The following is a 22460-nucleotide window of genomic DNA, read 5'->3' on the forward strand; positions in this document are numbered from 1 at the left end:
AACAATCCATGGGGATACTGGCTTGGCAGTGGTGTCCCTCTTTAGAAGGCTTCAAAGAAGCTAATGAAGGTGCCATCCTGCACTGCTGACTGAACAGCCTAAACCAGGATCAAGTTGTTTCCTAGTACAACTTTAGGAATGAAGGTCTCAAAGTTGGTCGCTTGATCCATTTGCTAATGCAGAGAGAAAGTACATTAACCACCACCGGAAAACATAGCAACTACTGAAGTTGATAAAATGCAGTCTCGCCAGACAAGACCCACCCAATTCCCACACTCCTTGTGTGTGCAGATCTGCAGAGTCCAGTATGAAGACTGTACACTTTGGGTCTGGAGTCTAGCTGGCTACTTTTGGGCAGCTGTATCCTTGGTGACTTCCCAACTTCAAAGGGCATCACAGGGCAAGTTAAGACTGCAACAAGTAGTCTCATTTTTGCAAGGTCTTGTCAAAAGAAGCACTAGTGTGGGAGCAGTAGACACCTGCTACTGTGTTAAGTAGCAAACTAGATTTTTTGGGGGAATATGGAAGAAACAGTTGTATACTGTACCTACTTGCTCAATCCACTATTACATAGATTCCTTAATTCAGTCCCTGCAAGATAGCATGGAATTTTCAGAGGAAGGAGGTTCTGAAGAGACCCAAATATCCACACAAAATTGGACACATCTGGTGAATGCTGAATGTTGCCATGGGGGGGGGGGGGGGGATTATAAAAAAGAAGAAGTTGCCAAAATCCTGTACCCCAAAGTGATACAAGTCTCTACCTTTAGAATGTTTCTCATGGACAGCCTAAACAGTCTGCATGGGGTACTGCTCTGCATAACTTGAGTATACACATGTAAGATTTAATGAAAATGGTTTGATATTAGATAAAACAAGAGTCAAGTTACTTTCAAATGGAATCTGCTGAAAAGAGAGAGTAGAAGACAGCAAAGTAATTACAGGACTGAAAATAGAGTACTGAGGTGGTCCAGAGAGACAGAGACAGAGACAGAGACAGAGACAGAGACAGAGACAGAGACAGAGACAGAGACAGAGACAGAGACAGAGACAGAGACAGAGAGACAGAGACAGAGACAGAGACAGAGACAGAGACAGAGACAGAGACAGAGACAGAGACAGAGACAGAGACAGAGACAGAGACAGAGACAGAGACAGAGACAGAGACAGAGACAGAGACAGAGACAGAGACAGAGACAGAGACAGAGACAGAGACAGAGACAGAGACAGAGACAGAGACAGAGACAGAGACAGAGACAGAGACAGAGACAGAGACAGAGACAGAGACAGAGACAGAGACAGAGACAGAGACAGAGACAGAGACAGAGACAAGTGGATAGGGGTAATGATAGTTGCATAATGGCCTGAAGGATTACATTTGTATGGAGGTTAAAAAGGACAGTTGTATGGAGGTTAAAAAGGACAGTTAGTTTATGCACAATGTTATGGATTTGTGGAAGCTACAAGTAGATTGGAGAGAGTGGGGAATTCCATTAACTAATTCCCCTCTAGGGGAACACAGTGGTGGGTTCCATTTGTAATGCTGACAGCAAATCATCCCATCGCCACAGATGCCTAGGTTTAGTACAGGACGAGGTTGATTTTTGTTTTGTTGGGTGAGGTTAACTCATGTTGATTGCAACCAGTTTGAGAGTAAATAGGATTAGTTTAGATTTACTTGGGTTAAGAATAGCTGGTCAGATGACAAGTTTAGATTGTTTATATTTTTTGCGATTTAGATAACTGTGTTGTCATCTGCATACTGAACTAGGGATGCATTTTTACATGCTTTAACAATTACCTACATGAAGGGAATGTGAGGGCAGACACTAGGTTTCAGTCATTCCTATTAGAGTCATGGGACGGAAGCAAAGCTAAGATGGAGAGGACGTAGAGTAAAGAGTGGACACTGAATGCATAGAATATTTTTTGCTAGAAGAAGAGGATGGCATTGTGCCTGTAGCTGAAGTTGAATGCCCTTCTATGGGGAAAACGTAGATTTTTCTGAACAAGCAATTAGAGATGGGGCAGGCTTTTGCTTCTGCAGCAATCACAAGGTATTAGCCAAATAGTTTGTAGGGGTACTAAAGCAGTGGGTTTCAATTTAACGTTATATACAGGACTGGTTAGAGGATGTTAAGAGGAGGAATGGTTAGTAGTACTGTGGTCTTGTTGGTATTATGGAATTTTGTAGTGAGACTGACAAATGAATGTTGAAAGCATCAGCACAGCAGAGTGGTCCCCAGAATGTTTTGGGATTTTGTAGTATTTATGTTGCAGGTCAGTGAAGTATAGGTTGTTTCCAAGTTCTCTAAAGTTTTGGAGATTATGGAATACATGCCTACTCTATATAAAGCCCCATCTCCAAGTCTCATAAGGTGTTGATGGTTGGATAAGATGCACCTAGGTGCAGGTGCAAGTTTGCCCAAAACTCAAAAGTGGAACAAATTCATTTAGGATGCTCAAGTACAATTTTAGGAGGTACTGCATCATCTAGTGGAATGCATTTTAGAGCATTCGTTATATAGTTTTAGGTAGAGAAAGAACAGAAGTGTATGAGGTTACATGGTATGCTGCTTAAGTGTGGCTGCAAGTTATTATATGGGTAGGGAAATGATCAGTTGGGGTATGTTCCCCTGCCTGTAGTTATGAGTGGTGAATAGCTGAGAGACGAGACATGTTGAATTGCTTAGACAAGTCAGAGGAGAACGAGAGCTTCACCTAGCATGTATTTTTCTTGAGACATTTGAGCAGACCCAGCAGAAGTAATCTTTTACAATACAGAAATAGCAAAATTGCATCTCCACAAACATTAAATTCTACCATCAAACCATGTTTTTTTGTAGATACTTTAAGGTTGTGCATAATGTTAAGAAAATTTGTATTTGAGAAGTGTATGTTTTGCAAGGGCTGTAGAGTTGAAGGTTTGTGAGGATGTAGCTGGAAGTTGTTTGGAGACTAAATTTCACCCAATAACTTTAGCATTCCGACTTTTTCCGATTGGGTGGATATTTAGACATATACCTGTGCAGGCCTTTTAAAATGGAGTGGGACATCTAACAGAAGACTAAGAAAATGCATTTTAACATCTGGATACGAATCGCCTAGCTCTCCATAGCAAGAAAATTCACTCAGCCAGATGGGAGAAGCTACTTCAGACTGCTTCCAGAGGGCTGCAATTGGGTTAGGTCTCATGGCGGCTACTGGTAATTGCCAGAGCCAAAGTCATAAGTCAGAAGCCAGACAATAGCAGTGGAGCAACAGTCATCCAGGAAGCAACTTTGGGGCAAAAGGATTCATAGTCCCATCATGGTATAGTATGGGAATCTGAATGAGACCTTTTGGCCAACAGGAATGCCAAAAGGCCAACTTTGGTAGAACTTGCAATTTTTACTGGTCCAGACTTGGCAATTTTTCCTTTACTGGTCCAGATAACCATCTGAAACCCTGTGTGAAATAATCATATGGGAGGAGAAATAAGCATAAACACTTTACCAAATTTGACAATACTGTAGACTCCTTGCATAGAGGTTGGACTGTATGGTTTGGGTGTTGAAGGCACTGCCAGTGTATGGTTTGATATCTAGAATTAGATGCTCCAATCCTGGTCAGGTGTGAACACAATATACTGGTCTGGTAATGGGAAAGTCTGAAGTGTCCTTTGCAGTGTAGTGATCCAAGATAGTTGGAGGTCTTCACCAAAAGAGACCGTTGGGAGGACTAAATACCTTCAGTAGCATACCCTAGAGAAGAGACCTCCATTTAGCATGGATCAATGTAGTGGAAGGAATCAGTTCTCCCGCATATCCAGATCATGAAAACAATCCCTCATGTAGACTCCACAGTATATATTCCTGTGCACTCCACAGTATATATTCCTGTGCACGTAGTGGACAAAAGTTTACCAAAGGCAGCAGGTGCACATAGTGGACAAAAGTTTACCAAAGGCAGCAGAAACTGCTGCAGAATTTCAGTACTATCCTATACAAGTAGGATATCTGGGGCAGAACAAAAACTGCAATAAAGGTTGGCACAGATGTTGGATTATATTGATAGGGTACACTACAGAATAATGTGGCTTCAGAAACTGGAGTAAAGATCAGCTGTAAAACAAGGGCATTACTGTCAAATGGGCAGTCAGGCCACAAGTAAAGACCAAATCTTTAAAGAATGCCAAGCTAGAAATCAGAACCTAGGGTGAAAATGAATGCCAAGCTAGAAATCAGAGCCTAGGGTGCCAACACCAGATGCCAGGGAAATGCATTTGCCAAAGCTTGCTGCATCTGAACAGGTGGAGAGGAAAGTCGTTTGATCAGTGTAAGAGATCTCCCAATCAATCCAAGAAGCTAAACAGGAAAGTAGTGTCACGCTTCAGCAGTGCTCAGCGCTTGTCAGTGTCAGCAAAAATTCCCCTCTCTCATCCAGTATAGACTCTGCTATTGAGGGAGGAGAGACCTGTATAAATGGAGGGAGGCTGCTCAGGAACTTTTTTCCAGAAGATTTGAAAAGCCAGCAGCCCACTGCTACTGAAATGAAGACCTTTCAAAATTCTGGTTTACATAACAGTACACTTGAGAAAGTTCTGCTTCAAACCTGAAACTGGCTTTTCAGAATCCAGTCAACTGTCATTATATTGCACATGTGCCAAAGAGTAAGTTTTCCAGACACACAGACAGTACCAGACCTTTGTCTACTTTGCAACTGAAAGTTACTTTACTACACCATGTTCTGGGGCAAACAGAAAAATACGCTATGCTCAATTCCCTCCTGTACTGCACACCTAGGCCCAAACTATATTCTGGCAAGGTCCCAGAATCAGTTTTCTGGAAGACTGAAATTTCTCCAGAGTACAGCAAGAGTATGAACATCAACTTACACAGCCTGGCCTTTAAGAGCTATTAAAAAGGTACAAGCACATACCTGCAGCCAATGCAGCAACTTTGCTATGTCTTTGCCAACAGATTTGGTGTTATTAACAGCTTCAGTATACAGCGTGTGAGCAAGTGGAATCCAGTCTACAACAATTACATTTGCATACTTCTCGCGCTCCTGTATAGCACGTACAAGGTCATTTAGCCAGGTTTCAACCATACCACTCATCTGCAAAGAATCAAAAAGCTCCATCAGTTCTGCACACCACATACCAAGGTTAAATTTTATAAACACACAATATAGTCTTACTATGCAATAGAGCAGCATTAAAGGCACATGGTAGGATATGGTTTATGTGGAGCTTGAAGTAAAACTAGCCCAAAGACCATACAAATTATTTCAAATAAAGAAATTGAAGGAAGCTTAGTCAAGAAGAGTCTTAACAGAACAAATGGAAGGGAGGAGAAAAATCAAATATTGCTAGATACAATATCTGGGAGGAGGATTATTTCAGTGTGCATCAGGATTATCCACTTGTTTGGTTAGTAACTCTTTAGAGGGCTGCCCATCTTAATAAGTCAGATAGTAGCCAACATCAGAAAGGTAGTAGCTAAAATTAAGTGGTACAAATGTAGGTACAGGCAAGATAAGTCACCCAAAAGTGAACCATAACTATAAAGTGGTAAGGCACAAGATGGTGTATTGCATGGCATCTCACTTGCACAAGTAAGGATATATTCAAGTGCTATGACCAGGCCTGATGGACTAAAAGGAAGGCATCCCCTCCAATACATAATATCAACACATACAGGCAGTCAACTAATTAGAGGGATTGAGACAAAGCCTCAACTCTTACAATGCATAACAGCCATTTAAAGATCCAAATGTGGATACGGACTTAAGATCACTCTGAGAAATGCCAGCACTACTGCTGCTCCTGCCCATATGCCCCATACAGCATCATGGGCTATCCATGTCAAGAGATACAAACTGTACAAAATGTATAGGGAAGGTAAGTGAGCCTCTTCCACAACTGTACGGTGCCATATTTGTTTGCACAGCCTTAGCACAAGCATGTGCACGATCAGATTATTCAGTGTATTCACCGTGGATTACTACCCTGAATTACTACCCTGAATTACTACCCTGAATTACTACCCTGAATTACTACCCTGAATTACTACCCTGAATTACTACCCTGAATTACTACCCTGAATTACTACCCTGAATTACTACCCTGAATTACTACCCTGAATTACTACCCTGAATTACTACCCTGAATTACTACCCTGAATTACAGTGGATTACTACCCTGAATTACAGTACAGGGAACAAAATTTTCTGGAATGGAAGCCAATCTAGAGTGGAAAGCATCTTCCACAGTCTTTAGTATGCTCCTCAGAAAGGTGGATAATGCCCTGCGACAATCACTGTGTCCCCTCCTCTTGGGTAATTCTGTAAGAGCCCAACATAGAGTTGCTTATATCTTGACGGAGGCAATTTGTCTAGTGGATACAGGCAGACTGCCACCTTCCTTCAAACTGAGCTGCCTAGCACCGCTATCCTTACTGCTTCTTAAACAGGTACCCAAGTGTTAGTCTCGTCTACTCAGAATGCCAAAAACTTGGCAGATGCTTTAGTCATACCTCTAGCAAGCACATCACAGCCAACTACATTTCAGCTAGGAGAACGTAAAGCACCTATCAATAGGTTCAAGTGTACTTCTGACCCAAGCCAAAACCCTCATCTCCAAGATTTAGGAACAGTGAGTGGCCCAGACACCATCTTGCTGACAAGTAGCCATTCACTGCTAAACCTGACCCAACTTCTCTGCTCAGTTTTAGAATGCATTTTCTGGATACAGATCTGACCAGTGACTTGCCCAAAACCCTCACAGGCTTGGTGCAGGCAGAAGCATGGTTCAGACTATTCAGAGGACATCACCAGCATTCTTCTAATGGTGGTCTGGCGCAATTATTGGCAACCTTCACACCTCTGTAGTGCCAAGGACAGCAATAAAGACAGACCAATAAGCCATAATGCTTGCGTGATATATTTACTTGCCTCCACCACATACACTGGTAGAAAGCAATTAGGCTCTTGCACTGAGGCCCTCTATGCAACTCTATGCTTGCTGGGGGGGGGGGGGGTCCTCTGCACCAAAAATATCTTGTGTTCCTAACCTGTGGCTCCGCTTGGGTTTCTTGACCAAGTATCTGTGCTGCTGTGAGTGTTATTTTCTGCAGAAGCCCTTTTCCCCACAGTTTGCATTTTACTTGCAAACAGTCTACCTCTTTCACGGGTAAAGTCACCCCATCACCCACTTTTCCCCCACCCACTTTTCCCCAGTTAAGTGGTCTTGATAGTCCTTGGCTGGAGATTTTCTGGGATTCAAATGCAGAAGTAAAAACTGTTTTCCATGTTTTGTACCAAAATTAATGGCAACATGCCCCATCAACTGTACTGAGGCTATAAAACGAATTGGTCAAGAACCAACACATTTTTAAATTTAAATTAACGTGGGTCATGAACAATGAGTTATGTACCCCTGCTTGTAGGAGAAAGTCAGACTGGAGTATTGGCATGGCAAGGTAGTCAAGATTTTACTGTACATAGTGTAAGCATTGCTAAATACAGATGCTTTTAGTAGTAAAGGCTTCTGGATTTTCAGCAGCAGGCATGTAAACAGAGCATCCCTAAAGCTGGCATCTAAACTTTGGTACTTCACCCCAAACTAAATGTTTGGTTATAATATCTAAACACAACAAGAGGGTGAAGGGCAAGTGCAGCTACTGCAACAGTGAGGAACGTGAACATCTCAGTGTGAGCTTGCACAATGTATTAATTTTCACTGCTACAACAGCCTGTACAGGCTGATTACCAAAGGAAATAGGGAAGATAAGGTCCCAGGAGCCACTGGAGAGTGGTGCTAGCAAAGCCAGTCCTACAGCTACAAAAATCCAGTTTGCAATTCCTTGTTAAAAATATGTACAAGGAATCATGTAGCTACCTCAAGAGGCACACATTTCTGTGTGAAAGGGTTTCCAAAGGGCTGTTACCTACCAGAAAGGAACTGAAAACAAGCCCTTTGTGAAAGAGCAGCTTGGAGGTTTTACAAGGTGGCAAGATTTTCCCCACTCCATTTGCCAAGTTTTTCATCACTGAAGGGAAAAGTTAGCAGTTTGAGTGGAGGGGATCCCAAGCTTTTGGAAGCAGTCATGTCTTAGCAAGGCAACACACAGCCCAAAGGCTACTGCAGCAGTGGGAATGATGAACATCCATGGTTATTCTCTGCTACTTTGGCAGCAAACTAATTCTTTGCCTTAAAAGGCCTTCCTCACAAGAGTGAGGCCATTGAGTATAGAAAGACTTTAAAACTTTTCCATGCGTTCTGCGACTTGCTTGATGCAGAAAAACTTTGTTCAGAACCAAAGAACAAGTTACTTTATAAACTGCTTTAAAAACCTTTGCTTGAGTATTCTAAATTGACATCTATGCCTTTGTATTTGTGCACAAACTGTTCCCCCAAAACAGGTCTTGGTAAGACGAGAACCATTTTTTTTTTTTGCAACCCACAGTTAAAAGCAAGACAAGAGACTTGGAGCAATTTTGCATATGCTAGATTCTAAAGTGTGCAAAAACTAGAGCAAGGCAGTTGGGGCCATTATATGACCAAGTGAGCATACATGGCCAGCCTGTAATCTTTGGACAAAAGCAGAATGTATAGGTAGACATCCCCCATACCCACCTCAGTGGATTAGTAGAAGTCATATCCTAGAATGAACTTTAGGTTCAACATTGAGACAGCCCATCCCCCCTTCTACTGCTTTACAATCCTTTTGAAAATGAAGCAAGTCCAACGGCTAGCTTCAGCCATTGGAAGTCTCATGGAATCTTTGATCCAGTCTTCTGGACAGAGACCAAGACAGAGATATTATACATTCATCTTAACCCCCCCCCCCCAACAATTTCAGAAGAGGGCCCAAAGAATATAGTTTGATATGGTCTTCGAGCAAGTACTCCCATCTACATTTTTCTTCCATTGCAAAATGGCCTTGGCAAGTACACAAAATATAGCAGAGCAAATGTGCCCAAGTTCAGATATGCACACACATTAGTTCAGATATGCACACACATTCTCCAGCAACCCAGAGTTTAGGTGTAAACCTGCATATGTAAGTATGCTGTAGAGTTAGTGATGGCAGCACAGGTGTTCTGACACCAGTTACATTTGTGCCATGACAGGATCATAATGGACAGATACCCCGATGAAATGCCACTTGTATTCACCTAGGGAGGTGGAAAAGTTTACTACTTTTCTTCATAAAATAAGAAAAGTATCCCTTGGCAAATTTTGCAGTTTTTCTTCATAAAAAAGAACTTCTGAAGTAACAGGCCGAATGGTAGTTCACCTCAGAACAGTTGCGCCTTCCTTTCTTCTGGCACAGCATTGTGGAGTTTGCTTTTCCTACAAAGGCAAAGTCTTCCTTAGTGGCTACAATCTCTTGTATTAGCCACACAGATAACTAGCTTATGCAGGGCAATAGATTGCTTGTGGTACAGACTTTAACCAAAAGTAAAAAAGGTCAATCTATTGCTTGTGGTACAGACTTTAACCAAAAGTAAAAAGGAACTTATTTGCCTCTCTCAAGGTGCAGATACTAACAGTCGATTCAGCAATGGCCTGCCTGCTAGGACATCTTCACGGATCCCAAGTCTCGGGGAAAAGTACTGAGCACTTTCTTAGTCATTGTAAAGCAATTAGGCACCCCCCCCAATGAAATCCCTGGCTCCAACAAACAGCATATTTAACACATGCCAACAGTTAAATCAGTTATGCAGACTCCATTCTGAAACAATTCATACATTAGCAATTTATGCTATACGAGACATTTACTACATACCGTCCATCCATGAATGACCAAGAAAATCTTCTCAGTTGCATTGATAACGCATTTCTCCAAACAAGCTTCCTCCCCTATTATAATGTTACAGCCTTCGCCTGCTTGGTCCATGGTATGAAGGATGTATTTTATATGGGATTGAGAGGGTGCAGCAGTTTCAGTTTCAAGTTCCTCATTGAGAAGTTCTGCGATTGTGTTATCTGAAGATAAAAAAAACACACGTTAGAAACAGAACTTATAGCAAGGTTTGTGCAAGTGAGCAATCCATTTCTGTGCCAGAGCTCAGAGTCAAGATAAGAAAATAATTCTACATCCCTCATTTGTAATGACTACTCCAAAATCCAATGTCATTTATAGCTTGTAAGACCATTTATAGCTTGTAAGACTTCAGACAGAAGTCTGCAGTGACTTTAAAAAGGTACATATCAGTTCAACCACTCATGTTATGTACAAAACTGAATATCCAGCCAGAAGTGCTCATACCAGAAAAAGAGTTTGCAGTAGTCATTGCACAAGACTGTTTCACATGGGCTTCTACTATGGTCTTTAACTCTAGAATTATTTTTTAACATTTGTTTACTGGTAAAGTTCAACTGGGACAGAGCCCATTTTCAGCAGAGTCCCAGGGAGAATGTGCAGACTCCACACAGAAGGCACCCCCAGCTGAGAATCAAACTGCAGTACCTCCTGCTGTGAGATGCTCAAGTGTGCATTAGAAATGCCTGTATTCAAATTAGACTTGCAGGTTTTACTCCTTTCACTAGATTTTTTGTAGAGCATTTATTGGAGTGTTTTGCAGTTAAGCAGGATTACTATATATGAAGTGACAGGACACACAAAAATACAAGTGGAGTTGCTGAGCAGACTATGCATGCCTACATAAATTTTGCCTGCTTTTCCGAATCCACACGTGTGTGCCAGTATTTAAAACATTAGATAAAACAACAAAAGGATACATTCAGTCTTGAGGGATGGTTGCATGAGGCATTGCTCTTCAGCTGCACAGTTACGTGTTAAAGATTCAGAACACAACTGAACTGCTTTCACTACATTGGTAGAACTTGTGGCTTTATTCTCAAATCTACATATACAGGTTTTAGGCTGGCATTCAGAGTCATTTAGCTGGTACATTTGCTCAAGGTCAGATACGATTGCATGAACGAAAGATACAAGGCAGATGCATGAACGAAAGATACAAGGCAGATGCATAACTTGGCAATTCATCTGTTACATCTGGTGTCAAATGTACAAGTTTATTGCTTCAACGAAAGCATTTTAAACATGCCCGATTAAGTCCATGCGCACAGTTTTACTGGCATTTGACAGTCAGACATCTTGGCAGCATAATTTTATTACATGGCTACTTTTGCACTTGTGAAAAAGCCAGGAAACCACATCTGAATGTCATTTCTAACCAACACTCCAGGTCTCATTGATGTGCAAAGCTTTAGGCACAACTAGTTTCCTTAAACTTTCCCCTCATCTACCTACTGGCACACATTAAGCTATTACTATTAACAAGCTGCTGGCTGCACATGTTTAATACAATTCAGATTATGTCCCATTACATCTCTGTTTAGAGACAGACAATGTCCATTATATTCACCTTGTCCCCATCTTCCAGGGCACAGCTGGCTAGATACCATGTACTCTAGCACATGGTGAGCAGGCTACTGCAACACCTTCATAGCAAGTTGATGATTTTATACCACGGCAGCAGACCAATTTAATAAGTTCAGCCAACCAATTTAAACATCTGATGGCTAGAAGCAGCCTCCCTCAGGATATTCCAGCACAACTGAAAAGATAGCACCATTTTAGTCAAAAGCTCAGAAACACTGGAACAAAAAAGTCATATGCACTCCCAATTCACCTTCGCAGGTTACAGATGTCAAGCCTACCTAAAGCAACCATTGTGGGAATATGCACAATACTAGTGGAACATCCAAACTACCTGGAAATTAATTTCTCAGAGATAATGCCAATGAATGTTTCAAATTACTGAATGGAGATCCCAATGTATGGACTTTGGTAATGTATAGTGATACTCCTGCTTGGAGAATCAGGAGCCATGATAATCCCGCTTGGAGAATCAGTATGTTAACAGTTTGGACTGTTTCACATGAAAAACAATGAGGGAGGAAGCAAGCAGCAGTAATCAGACTATTTACAAATGGTTGTCCAAGGCGGTTTTGACACAGGCTGCCCCTTTACCTCCACAAAGGAACTGACCCAAAGATCTGAAAGACGTTTTCCCCCCAAGATAGTACCAGAGTTGCCTGTGGACATCCAAGGTCTAGAGTATCCTCTCTCCCTTTAGATTCAGAAAAACGAGGAGACAAGTATGCCTGAAGTGTTACTCATGTGACCTTGCACTCTTCAGTAAATTACTTAGAACCAAAACAAGTAACATGCCTCAGTGCAAGACAGCTGAAAAATATTCTTGGAAGCAATGCAGACTGATGTCAGATTGGTTGATCTAAAGTAGCATTTCTGTCTCCCCTTTCCTTGTGTTATGGCCAGTCCTTCACACTGCATTACTCCAAGCAATGCTAGGCTATAGAGGAAATACAAAAGGGACACTGAAAAATGCCAAACCTTCCAAGAAGAGTTGAGACTATCCATCTGCTCAAGCTCCAGTAGCTCAAATGGGAGGGGGATGTTATGGCACTTTCCTTTGCACCCTAGCCATACACTTGTAAAAAACAGGACAAGACTCATGTGGCATGGTGCAGGTCTGTTAATACAGGCACACAAAACTAAAACTAAATTCAGTTAAAGTATAGTGATACATCACTTGCAGATAGAAAATGTGAGTTTTGGAGATGCATATATTTCACCATTAACCATTATAAACCAGTTTGCCTGGTCACTAGACAGGAGTCAGACTGCTGTGACACCACACTAAAATGCTTTCAGTGCTACTATTACCTAAAGATGCATCGGAGGACCGGGTGCTACCAGTCTAGTCCCTATGCTCTTTCCAGGTCTGGCATTGATGGATGGTAACTTGACACCTACATCTTTAAGGTGCATATTAGACACTTATATCCTGCTTAACACTCCACAGTATGCATTTAGCTATTTTGCAGCAAAATGCTGAAGTAGCACAAAGTCTAGGTGAAAAACCACAGTTGCAAATGACTGGTGGCCATCCAATTAAGTTTTTCCATCTTGTGCCCACTGACATTGCATCCTCCAATTCCCCCATCACTGACTTTTTCATCCTTAAGTGGATGAAGTGAATTACAGCAGTTGAAAATGTTATGGCTTTGGCTGTTCAAGAGAAGAGATACAGCTCTCTCAAGGCACTATTTAACTGCCTCAGAGAAGTCAAAAATTTACCTAGGGTGTCTTTTTTTTTGGGGGGGGGGGTAACTGAAGTCAAATTTACCAGCACCATGGAAATTGTGCCTAGGTCACAGAGTCCTAGCTTGCAACTGTCCAGATTGTCTGTTCCACACAATGTGGTTTTCTGGCAAATCACTGAGGACTGATGTCACCAGTCTTCCATAGATACAACTTTATTCTGTAAGAAGCATCTGAAAGGCCACCAAAATACAAGACAAACACACGTCCTGTGCATGGACTGGATAAGCATGGCACTGGACAGGAAATTATTGCAACATCCGCTGCAGGACATGATTCAACAAGCAGCTTCTACCTTACAGTAATTAGACTTCTGAACTCTGGCCCTAACTAGTCACATGGATTTGGGCACACAAGTAGATTTGTGCAGTATATACTTTAACTCATTCAAGTGTAATATTAGGCAAATAACTTAGGCATTTCAAGCTCTAGTGCGTTTTGTATTACTTTAGATAGGCTAGTTAATTTAACTCAGGGGAGGGTATTCTTTTTCAAGTGTTGGTAAGCATCTCTGCTCTTTCTTCCTTGTACTGGGAGTAGTATTTTTTATTCTTCCATTTGTATGAGTTTCACTTTCCTTTGTAATCTCAGAATTGAGCTGATGTATGCAATTTCATTTAGGCTACATGTGTGCAGTTCTAAGTGACAAGTTTACTTGGACTTTAATACTAAACATTTGAGTTTCAGACTTCATAACCTTCAGAAAATTTATAATGTAAAATCTGTCATTCTAGCAACTTGCCAAGTATATAGGAGCAGTACTTAAAATTAGTCCATTTTTGTGGTTTTGTCCATTCTTTTTGGCTTTGTCCAGATTTCTTGCACCGAGAAGTTGAGGTATGCAGGGAATAGGTAGATGCTGAAACTGCTCTTGTACATTAAGTAAAATTGTGTCCTTCATAATTATGCAGTTTCATACTACATAACAAGCTTGGCCAAACTAAAACCTACTGCTGTACATCACCACCAGCATAGTTAAATGCCAATCTAGATATAAAAAGCTTTCTACAAACAAATTCCAAACATTGGACAAACATGAGCGCTTTAAAAGTAAAGTTATGCAGGAAAGGCCTTTGGTCAACTGGTGCCCTAGGCAAAAGTTCTCCACAGCACCCCACCACCTGTGCCCCATCCTGGTCTACCTACACCATCCAAATTACTGGAAAAAGCACCTCTGCTAGAGCAGTGGCCTAGGCAGCCACCTAGTTGGCCTAAGGCTAGCTATGAGTTGTGACATAGCTGTTCAGTTCGCTTGCTGTAGTCAAGGACATTTGAGTCATTTCACCTGCACTTAGCTGTTCGGTAGTTGTGTCACTTAACTCTAGGTTAAGTAACAAGCATTCTTTTGGTAAATTAGAGCGACTTCCAATATTCAACATTTTGAGTTTCAGACTATCAATAATGCAAAACCTGATATGCTAGCCAACTTTTAAAGTTAAGAATATTAAAAGTATGTCCCCATTTTTAGGGCCCCCCCCCATATTCTTTTTGGCTTTGTCCAGATTTCTTGCACTGAAAGGTTGACCGGTACAACTGCCGTTTTAGAAAATGGTGTAGTGTCTGCTCGTGGGAACGACTAGTTTTAGGTCACACCAGCAGGCATAACACACAACTCTCACTCAATAGTGAATTATTGTGTTCAGTTTTAGTAGTGCCTATTTCACCTCTGCATCTAACCAAAACACCCTCTATATGGCACAGTATACAGTTTTATTCAACACAGCCCTTAGCTTCACACCATTGCATTTAGACTACAAATATCACATCAACTTTTATGAGGTAAGTGGGCCTTCCTTAGGCTTATGGACAGAATTGGGGGGGGGGGGGTGTACAATGCCTTCCTTTATCACATTAAAATAAACCCATTAGCATGGATTTGTAAAGAACAGTTGCCCACTGAACACACATTCCCACCATAACTCTCAAGTGTACCTCATTACAAGGAACTACCTCATTTAGGGTCTTTAAGTTAATGTTCCTTGAAGTTCCACATTGAAAGACTGTCAAGTGAAATCCATGGTAAACAGAAATCATATTAATTCATTAAAGATCTTCTTTACAAGACCAGCATATTTCAAACCATTCTATGACCTTCCTAGTTGAAATTGTTAGTAAGCCATTAGTATGTGTTCCCCATTTGTTCCACATTGAGGACTAGTGTTCCTCATTTTGGCGATGGAAGGTTGAGCGCTACAGTTGCCACCTTTTCAAATGCCCAAAGTGGAACAACTGTGGTACAGATTTTTAAAGGGTAAAACATTCATACCCACATAGGGTTGCCACCTTTTCACGTGCCCAAAGTGGGACAATTGCGGTACAAACAGCAGATTTTGCAGGTCAAAACATATCCACGGTCAGTACAAAGGACGGAACTTCACTTTTTTGCCTAAATAAACTTACTAAATAAAACCTTATTCTTGTAGCATTTTAGTTGCTTATTCTGTTTCTTGTAACATTTAGGTGTTTGCTTATTCTGTTTCTTGTAACATTTAGGTGTTTCAGATACTGGATAACTGCTTTATGCAACTATTACACAATATAGGAAATAATGTTGCCCTAAAATCTCAGGACATTTGCCATTTTTACAATTTTTTTGTAAGACACAACTGCCAAAAGAGGGGCTGTCCCTCGCAAAGTGGGGCAGGTGATAACCCTATACCCACGGCCAGCACAAAAGGACAGACCTTCACTTTTTGCCTAAATAAAAGCGTATTCTTGTAGCATTTTATTCGATTATAACATTTAGGCGTTTCAGATACAGAACCGTTTCATGAAGCTATAATATAGGAAATAATTTTGCCCTAAAAATCTCGAGACATTTGCCATTTTTAGTTTTTTTTTTTTTTTTTTTTTTTTTTTTTTGCAGGACACAAGTGCACAGGTGGTAACCCTAAGCCTTGATCGGCGCTGTACCAGAGTAAAGAAGCTACTACCGACAAGAGGTTGGTGGCTAGAGGGCGCCGCCCAGCGGCTACGCAGGTGAAATTTCAGTGCTTGGCTATGTTAGGCAAACTCCAACTTTCACTGCAAAGAATCGGATTTTCATTCGTACAAAAAATACAAAAAAAAAAAAAAAAACAAATCTTACAATTCGGAAGACGCTGCGGTACGATGCGAAATGTAGCGATTTGAGGTCACAGGTGTAAAATGCGCTGCAATATTTCAGTTTTGATTTGCTGCCTTCCAGTAGAGTCAGAAATCGGGAGGAAATACTGCTTTTGTTCCCGATCTACAAGTATTAAATGCAATCCTCCGTTTTAAGCCTCAGCTAGATGAGGAGGGCGCGCACGCACCAATTTCTCCAAAAGGAGAATTTTGGGGTAGATTAATAGGCGCAGTATTATAATACGAGCCAAATAAGGGACAGCAAGGCGCAAGAAATAAATCCAAGTAATATTCCTACTATTGATTTGATTACCTTGCAGCGGCGGAACTCAAATTATCCCTATCCCATGTAAGGCGCCCATACCATTCTTAGTCAAAGTCAGCAGCTACTGAACCACCAATGGGGTGGCGTGGCGGTGGGTGCAGAGTCCTTGGCACGGTGCGCGGCAGCTTTGCTATGTCCACGTAAAACGAGATGTGCACTTGGTCACTGGATCTTAGTAGCATGACATAAGCATATGTTGTGGTTTATGAAGCCTGCCTACCCATATGCGTTCCTACACTAATAGCCAGAACGTCTGGATGCATTGTGCAGGGAACAGAAGTCAAATACAATTATGTTCACGCTTTTAGCTGAATTTATAAATTACAACCTAAAGGAGCTTATCCGTCGTAATACTTCCCCCTGGTCCACAGAGTTAAATGCAATAAAGTCGTTTCGCAAGTCGTACGACAGGCTGTTTCCAGTGTACTGATTGCAGCCTTCCACTTGCTCGATACGATTTGGGTTACCACCTTTATCTATAGCTAAAATGAAATATTTCCTGCTGATTAACCAGTGAGGGATACTTTTTTTTTTTTTTTTTTTGCTTAAATCAAAAGCTAGATTAGCATGGTCTCCTGCAACGTTTAGGGGAAGGAAACGAGGACAGCTAGTAACATTAAATGTTACGGAAGGGTTAGCCCTTGCTCACCCACGAGGAGGTCTGCAGCCACTTCCTTATGCTATAGTAGCATCTTGCTTTACATAAAGCGAGAGAGTTGGGGTGGAGGGGTTAAAGTCAGACTTCAACTTCATCTGTAGCATTTTACTTCCAGAATCAAGGACAAATCTCCAATCAGACCTTAATGCTATTAAAGTGTGGAATGTAATAAGCCCACTTTTATCCCAAATAGTCAAGCGCTGAAAAGGACAAGACATTTTGAACCAAAATGGGGAAGAGTTTAACAGTTTGATTAAAATCTAAGGGTGAATTAACCCGTTACCACGACCTCCCCTTGCAAGGAAGTCGGAATCCATGAGATTAGCCAATAGGGGAGGAGAGAGACTAGTTATTAATACTTTAGTGATGGGCTGTTAACTTTAGGAAAAGCGAGTCTGCAGTTCTAAATAAAAACAAAAATGATCCTGAGCAGCATGTAATCAGCCCCTAAGAGGGAGGGGCGCTTAATTAACTTTGCACCGGTGGAATAAATCTGAGAAGAGCCTTGTCATAGCCAGTTCCAAATTACACATTACAGTCACTTCTTTGGAGAAATCCGCAGTATACACTCCGCATGCCATTTTTAAATGTATGGGAGTGCAGGCCCATGTTAATTCCTATTCCCAGCAGAAAGCCATGAGAATTTGAGACAGTACCTCTTGCAATAACAAAACTATACTTCAGCCTTATCTTGTTCACCAGCTCCAAGGATCTTCCAAGGAACATGCACCAAAGCTTTCCTCAGACAAAGCCTTGATTGTCTTTCAGCACAGCCCAGGTTTGTGGGTCTGTTATAATTTAGACTTTATTAACAAGTAAGCCTATTCGACAATCTTTACAGCTACCAAACTATGTGCTAACGAGAAGTTCCCACAGATTTGTCTGGTACCAAACTATGCCAGCTTAAAAATCATAGAAATGTAGATACTCTTAAATTGCAATTGTAACTGTAACCTCCTTGTCATATAATTCAGTAAGGTCTGTAGAAAAAGAAACACATACAAGCGCCCCCAAAAGAATCACAGATAAACACAGAAATAACCAGGGACATGAGGGAGGGAGGCAAAACATACTTGCTGGAGATGAATACATAAAATACAGCGACCCTTGTAGCCACGGTCTCATTAAAAACAGTTTTTACATTCATTTAATGGGACACGACATAGCCCCAAGTCATTCGTTGCTTACATTACTTGTTTTATTAAATTAGTTCTCCATTCCTGTTAAAAACGTCGAGCCCTACCTTGTAAGAGCCCCTCCTTAGCCAGCTGCGATGCAGTACCAAATCCGATATAAAATCCCCACGGAAACAAAATTAAAAATTGGATGTATGAAGAAATCCACCTATATGCATGCATTGCTAGAAGGATCAAGACAGCCTCTCAAAAATCAGAAAATAAGTTATTCAATATTATAATATAAATAAATATGCTTATAATGAATTAAGAAACAACTAAATTACACACATCCCAACTAATGAAGCACCAACTATACAAGTAAGCTTCAATAACCTACTAACAAGAGCGCCTAGTTTTTAAATGCAGTGCATGTGGCTCAGATGAGTACCATTTGACATATCAGCCGATGCAACCGAGGCGCTGGTTGGCTGAAACAGGTCCGCTGATTGGTCCAGCCCTAAACAAGCCTCCCGGAAAAGAATGGGGGCGGTGTAAGTAGGTTACTTGAGCAATACACCCCCTATTCATTTCACGCGTTGGTTAAAAGATTTAGTTTCTGTTATTTTGGATACATTATATGGGGCTATCAGATTTCTAGTTTTACATTAACACAGACAAACCAATTAGTAAAAATTACAAGAAAAACCTATCCAGGCTAGAGATTTCATTGAGAGGTTTATAAGGTTTCATACAGTGAAATCTGTAGCTTGGCTAGGTTTTTCTTGTAGTTTTTACTAATTTCTAGTTTTACAAGAAATTGGAAAACTGAAAAGAAAATTGTAGATACACACACACACACACACACACACACACACACACATACTTCCAGAAATATTGCAGAAAACTACGTAACATAAAACGCTTTAGGGAAAGACTGAATTTCCATAACAATTAGCTTTGATCTGAATACATTTTCGTTGGATGGGGTGTGTAATACGATGTAAAACCTTCAATGAAATATCTGACTTAGGAGTCTGAAAAGGTGGCACCGACGGTGTTAGCTCTTGAGCAGGCAAAAGCCCCACTTTGCGCTCAGCCCATTGCCCCAACCATTTCATCAAATAATTCCCCACTGCTTCTCTTTCAAAGTCAGTCACGCTAGCATAGCTCTCAACTGAATCAGGACAAACCGCAACAGAATCAGGGACAAATGCAGAAATAATCAGGAACACTGCTCAAAGTATTAGTACAATTAACTTGAGAGTGACTGAATATCTTATTCTGGCTTTTTCCGGTTATGGGTCGCCACAGCGGATCACCCGTCCGCTCATGACTGGCAGTGGAGTGTTATGGTGACGAGTTGCCAGTCCGGCGCCCAACCTTCCACAGAAGGCACACACATGCACGCACTCACTCCTAGGGCCAATTTAGAGTGTCCAATCCACCTACAGCATGTCTTTGGGATGTGGGAGAAAACCGGAGCACCCCAGGGTGACAGAATATGAGGGTGTGAATTAGTACACATTTTTTCTGAGGTAAAAGATGTTACATTTCTGATTATTGCCATTATTAATTAAATGTAAATCACCACCTTTCCTCCAAAAGTCAACGGATTTAGAAGGCATTGAGTAGGACAGATCTAAACTCAGTGCAAAATTAGGGACAACCGAGAGGCATGCATACTAGTAACAGTTCTGAAGAAATTATGAATTATATGGTAAATGCAATAAATCAGCAAATGTAAAAACATGCTGCATGTATTAAAAGATACATGTGATAATGATTTCACAACTGTATGTTTGTTGAAACGATTAAACTAGATAAGCTCAGGAATCTAAAAATCAGGACAGTAAGAACAATGCATACCATCTGTACACTGTTTCCTGAAATGTATACTTTACAACTTCCATGAATCTAGGTTTTATTCATATCTACATTATTATTTATAATGAAGACAAAAAGCAGGTGTAATGTTACCACAGAGAACAAACTCTGTCTGGAGGACAGATACATTGTTCAACATTTATGAAAAAAAGAAGGCTCAGACTTTTTATGTACTTCTTCTAAAATGCATCATTAAGAGGATTCTTCTGATTGGCTCAACTTTTTTCTAATGGTCACATTTCAAATCAGTCAGGATGCCAGTTAAAACAAACAAAAACTATTCTGACAAAATAAATTAAGTGCTAATATGCAATCTAAGTGAAACAGTCAATATTTTGTGAAATGCACTTCAGAAATATGCGAGCCCTCAAGATGACTTAGAATACCTAAAAAGTACTCATCACAACTGAACTTCCTGACAGAGACCTTGATGTACTGATTGTCAAGAAAAAAAAATCCTGATAAGTGGCAACCCAGACCCCTTATTAGTCCACAATACCCCCACTTGTCTTCTTTATGTAGGACACGCCTTATTTGGGCAAAAATGTGAATAATTACAAATATCCTGAGATTTTAACAGAAAAAAATATTTCCAAAGTTTTCAGTTATAGTTGTATAAAAGACTTATTCTGTATCTGAAATATTGTAATATTATATTGAACAGTAGCAATTAAAGTTCTGTGACAGTGGGCTTACTTTGGCAACAAAAGTGAAGTGTAGTCCTTTGTACTGGTTGTGGATATGGTCTGAACAACAAAATATGGTGTTTTCATAAAAAGACTCAGGTGGCACAGTGGTGTAGTGGTTAGTGTTGTTGCCTCAAAGCAAGAGATTCTTTGGTTTGATTCTTGGGTGGAATGCCTTCTGTGTGGAGTCTGCATGTTCTCTCTGCGTTCGCATGGGTTCCCTCTTGGTGCTCCAGGTTCCTCTCACATTCCAAAGACATGCCATAGGTGGATTGCGCACTCTAAACTTGCCCTAGGTGTGAGTGTGTATTATGCACCCTCTGAGGAGGGTTGGGCCTTGGTCTAGCAACCTGATCCATTAAAACCCATAACTGCTACAGAAATATTGAGCTCTGAAATGTGCTCTTTTCCCAATGTACCACATGTTGCATAAATGAGAGAGAGATAAAAAGTCTCACTTTTGGCATATGAAAATGTGGCTACCCTAGTGTCACCTGCCCACTAACCAACACATTTGTCTTTATAAGAAAAACAAGTGTCCATAGTCTGTTTTCAGCTGCTGTAATTATGAAGAATATGTGTTTCACTCATCTCTATTTTGGCCAGAATGCAAATATTGGATTTACTGCATATACTTATACTAATTGTAGTAATGCTTTTTGTATATAGTAGGATTGATAGTATTTTCAACTTGTTTTTTTCTTTTTCACTTGCATTATGTGAAAATTATTTACTACTTCTGTATATGTATGCTCAAAATGACTTTTTTTTCTGTTTACATGTATTTGTTAAATATTGTTACAACTGTTGTATTTGATTTTTGCCCCAGAACATGTCTGTAAAGTGCCTTGTACCCGCCCATTCACCTGGTTAACAAATATAAATAAAATAATAAAAAATAAATACATAATAAACCTTCTGAGACCGTTGTATTGGTTGTAAAATAAAAATTAGCATCCATTACCTAAATGTTTCATACCCATGTAAACAGTCAGGGCCCTGCAAGGCAAAGACGTGGACATCTCATTTTTATGGTGATGTTGTATCTTTCGGCTTTTCCCGGTTAGGGGTCACCACAGCGGAACTCCGGTCTGCTAATGATTGGCAGTAGATTTTTACGTACCGAGTTGCCAGCTCTGACGCACAATCTTCAACGAAGGTACGACCCATTCACGCATGTCTCCACAATGCTACCGCAGCACCACCACCGCAGTTTCTTCATTTTTATGGTGATAATGTTGTAAAAAGTGTTCTGTCCATACATGTGCAGATAACAATTTTCATTAAAGAATCCCATTAAAAAGTATCTTTTGATTTTTATTTTATTTACTTTTAAAAATATATTTTTGGTAGTATAATACAGGTATAATTTTTGATATTTCTAGTTGACCTCTGACTTCTTTCCATTTTCATTCCTCTTAAATTCCAGTTCAGCAATACCCTTGAATGCTTATGATACTTATTAAAATTTCCCTCATTTCAACCATTTGCTTCTTATCTTCCTAATGCCTTTGCATTTCTTACACTTTATTTTAAACC

The 22460-nt window shown here is 40.5% G+C and overlaps 1 protein-coding gene across 3 annotated transcripts in view; it reads right to left on the reverse strand.

Annotated features, from left to right (window-relative positions):
* LIPG (lipase G, endothelial type) overlaps positions 1-18824 on the reverse strand; it is a 45584-nt gene extending 26760 nt beyond the window's left edge. Inside the window, exons 1-3 of one of the 3 annotated variants that reach the window (XM_044081686.1) lie at positions 18800-18824; positions 9777-9976; positions 4921-5100 (exon numbers count right to left, since the gene is read on the reverse strand). In XM_044081686.1, coding sequence (XP_043937621.1) covers positions 4921-5100; positions 9777-9976; positions 18800-18809 — 390 coding nt within the window. In that variant the 5' untranslated portion in view covers positions 18810-18824. Of the gene's footprint in view, positions 1-4920; positions 5101-9776; positions 9977-16233; positions 16253-18476; positions 18770-18799 lie in introns of those variants that run through there. The other 2 variants (XM_044081678.1, XM_044081695.1) reach the window with 2 other exon arrangements.
* Positions 18825-22460: the final 3636 nt, after the last annotated feature.

The sequence above is a fragment of the Protopterus annectens genome, chromosome 1.part1 (assembly GCF_019279795.1).
Source record: "Protopterus annectens isolate FY-2018-M chromosome 1.part1, PAN1.0, whole genome shotgun sequence".
Lineage (NCBI taxonomy): Eukaryota > Metazoa > Chordata > Ceratodontiformes > Protopteridae > Protopterus > Protopterus annectens.